General features: G+C 39.6%; 1 protein-coding gene across 1 annotated transcript in view; it reads left to right on the forward strand.

Annotated features, from left to right (window-relative positions):
• The window catches only part of LAMA3 (laminin, alpha 3), a gene marked incomplete at both ends in the record, with an annotated part of 81889 nt that overhangs the window by 73644 nt on the left and 1254 nt on the right, over window positions 1–6991 (forward strand). The window contains 3 exons of the mRNA XM_009710193.1: window positions 815–928; window positions 4624–4733; window positions 6613–6693. Coding sequence (XP_009708495.1) covers window positions 815–928; window positions 4624–4733; window positions 6613–6693 — 305 coding nt within the window. The remainder of the gene's footprint in view (window positions 1–814; window positions 929–4623; window positions 4734–6612; window positions 6694–6991) is intronic.

Here is a 6991-nt window from a genome sequence, read left to right on the forward strand (position 1 = left end):
CCCTGCCCATGCCAAGCAAGAACCTGGTTTTAACGTATTAGTTACTACCTTCCCGGTGTAGGCTAACAAGCTTCGTGTCTCTTGCTTCATTCATAATGTTCCTCTGGTTCAGCTCCCTATTTAAACACAACTTTGATCTGACAGGCTGTGCTCCTGCTTCTGTGCCCCAAATAGCTGAACATTCTTCTCATGCTTCCTGGGTCTCTGGGGCAAGCCTGTACTTAGAAATCAGACTGCTGTATGTTTTGTTATATCACCTAGCTCCATCTAAGCATGGCTTTGTATAGCTCTAGGTAGACTTACTGTGGAAGTCATGATGAATTCATGTAAAAGATATCTCATTAGAAGTATTTCCAAGGAATACATAGTGGTTAAACTAATACCAAGATTTCATATAATCACTAGCTAATATGTGAGATTTCTGTATGTTGTTCTTTGAGAACACTGTAGTGTGAATCTATATTCAAATCTTTTTCTGTGGTTTAAAAGTCATATTCCACATCTTTGCATATAGCCACAGGAAATGTGTTCTGCTCGGAGGTTAGAGCCAAAATGATGAAATCCCCACTACCACAAACTGTAGAGCACAGGGTTCAGATGAAGCTTCTTCAGCTCCATTCATTGCCATTCACTGCATTAAAATACCTATAATTTAAGCAACAATATGGGCTTGGAAGAGCTTGCAAAGAAATGTACACTCCACTACTCCTTGGAGATTGCAAACAATATCAAAATACCCTTCCCGTAACCTGTAAAATTTTCGCCAACACTCACTGTTTGTTTTTTTTTTTTTTTCTCTCTGCTTACTGTCTAGGAATGTGGCCTTGGATTTTATCGTGAGAATAAAGGATTATTTACTGGACGCTGTGTTCCCTGCAACTGCAATGGGAATTCAAATAGGTGTCAAGATGGTACTGGAAGATGTATTGTAAGTAACTAATAACATTCAAGAAATGAATTGGAAAAAAAGGAGAAAAAAACATTTACTTACAGCAGTATGGATGATACAGTATTGTTAAATTCCAAGCAACTAAAAATAATCCTTGCCTGCCTCATTCTCTAGACCTTGTACTGTTAATAAGTGTAAGTTGCATACACTTATATATATGTTTAATGTAACTGTGGGTGATCAGAATAATTTGTGTCCTTGGTTTTGTTTTCTTCTTTCCCCTATGCTTTTTGTTAGCTGATGGTACAAAAAGTCACCAAATTAGTACATAGATAAGTGTTTGCAGTTATTTAGAGTAAATATGGCTCTTATCCTGGCATGTGCAGTCCTTAGTTTTATACATACATACTAGGGTTTGCCAATGCTGACAAATAGCACATTCATGCATAGCATAGCCTTTGCAGAATCTTGTTTAATCAGCATTAGTAAATTTCCACTAATCTTAATTTACAGCTAAACGGATTAAAAAATATTGGAATAAATAAGATGAGATAAAGAGGATAAAAGTTAGATTAATGAGAAAATTTCAGCTATTACAGAAGATACAGTGGGCAGATTTTGCTCCCTGGCACACCGTATTAAACCCAAAGCAGCCTCATGGGAGTGGATCAGCCCTCATAGCAATGCAAGTGTCACATTTGGCCAACTGTGCTTCTGCGGCTTATATCCGTGACGCTCCTTTGAACAGTTTGTTCTGAAAAATTTCTACTTAAAAACTTTTCACTAATTTTTCTTTACTGTGTAAATAAGAACTTGGCCAACATCTTTCATGGTCGGTCTTCTCTGTTATTTCTTCCTTGTTGGTGCTGCATCCGTTCTGCCTGCGGTGCATTCCTGTGCGTTATGTCATTCCCTCCGACTTCGTCTCAACCAACCCTCTTTGCTTTACTGGAAACTATAACCCAATTCAGCACATTCTGGGGGATGACTTACAGGCTGCTGCTTTGGAGAGGCAGGGCAGGCCGTGACAGGAAAGTGCTGCAGCTGAGCTATAAAGACAAGGAAGTTTTACTTCAGATGAAAATTGTAAAGGGAAAAAAAATGCAAATTTCACTTTTACCTGTGATTTAAGTTTCTCTTTATCCTCTCCTTCTCACAGCTGGATTAACTTTCAGATAGATAGACCTAAATCAACACTTGGCCCTGGGACAAAATTTAGGGCAAGCAAAGTCATCCAGGTTAATGCGATGAAAAATGAAAGCCCAGAGGGCCTGTATTTCCATCATGAGCCTCCACCTAATAAGGAGCAAGCTTGTCTCTCTGTAGAAGAGCCATGGGGCAAAGACCTGCAGTGGTACAGAGAAGACAAGGAGGCTTCCCAATGCGGAGTCGGCAAGTTTCATATCCAAAGTGCAAAGCTTGCTCGCTTGGCCTCCTTCTTCCTGCTCCTTACATGGAGCACTGGACCCCAGTACCTTCGCATGTCAGCATGTCTCCAGTGAGAGCCTCCAGAGAGGCTTTGTGAGGCTAAGCCCAGGCTGACTCACTGTGGGAGCAGTCCAATCCTCCCCAGCTCAGGCCATAGCTGTCCCGCTGCGAGCAGGTGGAAGGAGAGGGCTGCAATGCTGCGCTGCTGGAAGTGGAGGAGAAGGGAGTGCAGGAGGACATGGAGAAGACAGAAGAGCTGGTTCTCATGTGTAGGAAGCTGGCCCTCTGCCATTAGTCAGGCTTTTTGTCCTCATGGTCCCTGCCCTTCCTCCTGAAAGGCGCGTTCCCTCAGCAGCAGCGTGGTGCTGAGACTTGCTCATCCCATGACATGTTGTTTCATGTCACGTAACCCCATGTACGTAGGTTGTGGCCCTGACGCACTCTGCTCTGGCTTTCTTGTACCATATGGCTGCACATGGAGTCAGCTGAGAGTTTTCCTTTCAGAGTTTGCAGTACTTGATGGTTGGGAGATGCTGTGACTCCAGAGGTGTCTCTGACCCTGTGAAATTTGAAGGAAGACCCATGAGGGAGTTGCTGCTCTGGCTTCATTCCTCTGTGCCTTGGGAGCTCTGGTCCTTATATACCATATAGCTAGAGGAACAGCATGGCACATTTAGAGTGGCTTATATGTGAAATATCTTAAACTTTCTTCACAATTATGGAATTACTTCAGTTTCTATAGACAGAGTGAGCAGAACAAAAAGCCAGGAGATAAACCTGGGGGTGGGGGAAGTTGCTCCAAGATGAAGCCAACACAAATATTTTTAAATACATCTCTTTTACTCCTTTGCAGTTTAATTTATTCTTCAGGATTACAAAAACTGACAGTAATTATTCAAACAGTCTGAATTTTCCTTGAGCTTTTTGCAGAAATACATGCACCAGCTTTTGTAGAGGCTGCATTTTAAAATGGTTCCTTTTAAAAACAGAGCGTCTTCATGTTACTTTAGCTTCCTCTAGTTAAATGTCCCATATGTAAACTGGAGCTTTTCCTGTTCTTTCCCAGAACTTTTCACAATTGGGCCACAAATTTAGTTCTTTAACAAAAATGAAAACAAATTAGGGGTTACTACGTGTCAGAGGCTGAGGGAAGGGCTGTTGGGGTGGTTGAGGGAATCTGGAGTGTGAAGAAATGTGGAGGAGAATGGAGTATAAGAGGAGATGGGAGAGAGCGCACTGTTTCTCGTTTCTAGGGAAAAATGCCCCTGTGCTGCATGTCACAGTAGCAGGGCATTCAACCATAGCCCTAAGCCATCGAGGGCTCTGAAATGGAAGTGTAATTTGCTCAGTGACTGCTTCCAGCCAAGTTCCCACTTTCTTTTTCCATCTTTCACTTGATTAGCACACCCTCAACTCTGTGGGACATTGGATCAGTCTGTTGCATGCTGAAGGAAACAGTTGTAGAACTTGGGAGTGTGAATGCTTCTTGAGTATTGGTCACATGGAGTTTTTATGGCCACTCAAAAACGTATTTGAACAACTTCTGTTTTAAATTAGCATTGCTTTAGGTAATGCAAAAGCAACTTGATTATTCTCTCCCCATAATATATAAATGTGTGTGACAATTAGACAGCACCAGGAATAAGAATGTTTCTAAAATAAGATATAATTCTCAACAATTTCATCATGGAAAAAGTGGCTCAGTTGTATGTTTCAATTGTTTTCGTACCCTTTGCTTTTCATTACTTGTTCCAGTTACCCCAGATAAATACAAATAACACAGACACTGGAGAAATTACATGAAATTCAATTCTGATCTGAATCTACTGAGAGAAATACTTTTTTTATTAATTTAATGGGATTTTTTTTAAGAATATACTTGGGCTCAATTAATTGCATGCTTTTAAATGACATCTGCCTTCTAATTAGTGTTAAGATGCAAAATTTAAAGTTCCATTTAAACATAGTGATTTTTAATTGAAATATCAAGACGTGGAGAGCGTGTTAATGGCATGTTCCTTAACAAACTATGCATTGGATTGGATTTCTTTAAAACTATGTTTAATGTTGTTTGTTTATCATCTGTTGCTTTTCCACAATAGTGAGCAAATTGCGGTTTCTACAATTGGAGGATGACTGGAACCAATCTATCCTGGTTGTAAAGGCACTTTGGCAATAAGTGCTTGAGTATGCGGAAGGGAAAGAACATATCCTCTGAGTAGATTAGCTATATTTTTTTTCAATAATAATAAAGCCATATTGACTGGTAAAGCACTGTTAACTGTCTTGCTTGTTTCCTTTTGAAGAACTGTCAGTATAATACTGCCGGGGAGAAATGTGAGCGCTGTAAAGATGGTTATTTTGGAGATGCCACTCAAGGTTCCTGCCGGGTGTGTCCTTGCCCGTATACAAACAGGTACACTGAAAGGTCATAAGACGTCAAGTAGGGGAGGGGAAAAAGAAAAAAAAGAGGAAAAAAAAAAAAAAGCCCAAACCCTGCTACCATAGGAAGATAATGATCTTTTTCTGTATTCTCATACTGCCCAGCGTAGTGGGGCATGAGAGCCATTTGAAGCACGTTAGACCAGCAGTAACTTGGTGGTCTGTCTCACGGCATTGCCTTTTTTTTAATAAGCTGAGTATTCCAATTCTCACTCAGTTCCTGAACCACAAAGGCGTGCTGCTCATCGCCTGGGGAAGGCCCAGGCAGTTGTAATGGTACAAAACCACAGTAACTCCTTCATAGTGAGAAATATAGGATGGAAATCTTTTCCCTTACTGGGTATATCCAGAATCCTTCTTATTTACTGAAACGCAAGATGTAAGTTATCTTTAGTCTCACGTTTAACATCATTACTTTGGCTAGGAGATAAGTGACAATGATGAAACAAGCCTTTTATATGAATTCAGAAAATTTAGTAAGATGCAAAAATAATATAAAAACACTGAAGCTCTTAAGCACGTACCAAGATTTGTGAAAAAGTATGGTTGCTCTTCAGGTGGAAGCTCTGTTTGAAGTGCAAACATACTGAGCTAGAAAAAATTACATTTCCTTGGATCTAATAAGGTTGCCATTCTTTTAAAATGGAGCAGTAAATTGCATTTTAAATGCATGGTATGTTTAGCCACATTGTTTGTCATCATTGGTCAGTTCTGAAAGTGAAATGTGTTAAACAAAACCAAGTATTTAAAAAAACACAAGTAAGCTATAAATTGCTAAAGGCATCACGTAGTATTTGCCAGGTGCATTAGCAAACTCCAAGTAGCCTTAAGTAAGAGATTGACACTATCAGACAATAGACAGGTTTTTTATTTATCTGAGAACTCTCTGACAGATCTGTTTTTGACAGCATTGGCCTCTTCTGCAGGTGCCTGCCTGAGGCTGACAGAACATATTTTTATTCATCTTTTGCTTTAAGAGTGCTGAAATACCTAGGGACACCATAAACCTGTGCAGTTTCATAGCTGCACATTAGGGTGGTAAATACCATTCCTGACATAGGAAATGCACCCCACCTGGCATTATTGGAGTTGACAGTTTTCCACCTAGTCAAATTATATGTAATTCTTAGTGCAGATATCTGTCTTTGATACACAGACTTGCTTTATCCAACTGTTCATAGATTGAAAAATGGAAATAGCAAACATGGCCTATCCTTGCTTCACCTCCTGCCTTCTCCTTCCCAAACATTGGCCAAAAACCGGTTTTTCTCCCAGAGAAATCTGAATCTAGATGAGTCTGCTAGAAAGAGCAGACAAAAGTGTTCATTGTGTTAACCAGATATACTCTAGAGCTCCCCAAAATGGTGCACAACTCTATTCTGCCTTGGTTAAAAAAAAATCAAACAATATTAGCTACATAAAAATATCCTCTAATGCTTCCATCCATAAAAAAGAAAAAAAAAAAAAAAGCTATCCAAACAGGAGGAAATGTTGTCTAGTGCAGGCTATTGATTCTTGCCTAGTAAGATAAAATAGCTACCCAGACTTATTTTATTTTATGACATCACTATTAAGGTTTATTTTAGGCATTCCTTTGGGTAGCGAACTATTCTGCTCAGTCCAGAGCATCAGGAAATGGTTATTTTTTAGTCTAAGGAAAGAATTTAGAGGAAAAATATGAAACTTCAAAGAATTAGTCACAGCAATTTATCTAGAGGCAATTAAATTAGCTGAGAAGTAATTTGGTGGTATAAAAAATTTTAATGTGAAAGTCAATTAACTGAGCTTAGCCTCTAGAGTGTAAAACCTATTTGGTGATGTGCTCACAATAATATTTTTGCTTCTTCTCAAAGATTTGCAACTGGCTGTGTGGCAAATGGTGAAGAAATTCAGTGTCTCTGCAAAGAAGGCTATACCGGAGTTCGTTGTGAACGGTAAGTGCCTTGTCTCTCAAGACCAAGGTTTTTGAGAGACACCATAAAAAGACATATGTCTGTATTGGGTAATATATATGGACGTACACATATGCATAGTATGCACATGCTTAAGGAGTATCTATTTATATGAAGAGCTGCTATAGTGTGGTGCTATAGTGTAATTCTAGACATAAACCCAACACTCCCTGAAGAAATGTAAATAATTCTCCACAGACTATTTAGTGACTGCACAGTTTGTACCAAAAATAGACGTGTCAGCCTCTTTGCCTAAGTGCCCTGTGCCTTGCCTTATCCT

This window comes from Cariama cristata, unplaced genomic scaffold (genome assembly GCF_000690535.1).
Source record: "Cariama cristata isolate BGI_N322 unplaced genomic scaffold, ASM69053v1 scaffold3921, whole genome shotgun sequence".
Lineage (NCBI taxonomy): Eukaryota > Metazoa > Chordata > Aves > Cariamiformes > Cariamidae > Cariama > Cariama cristata.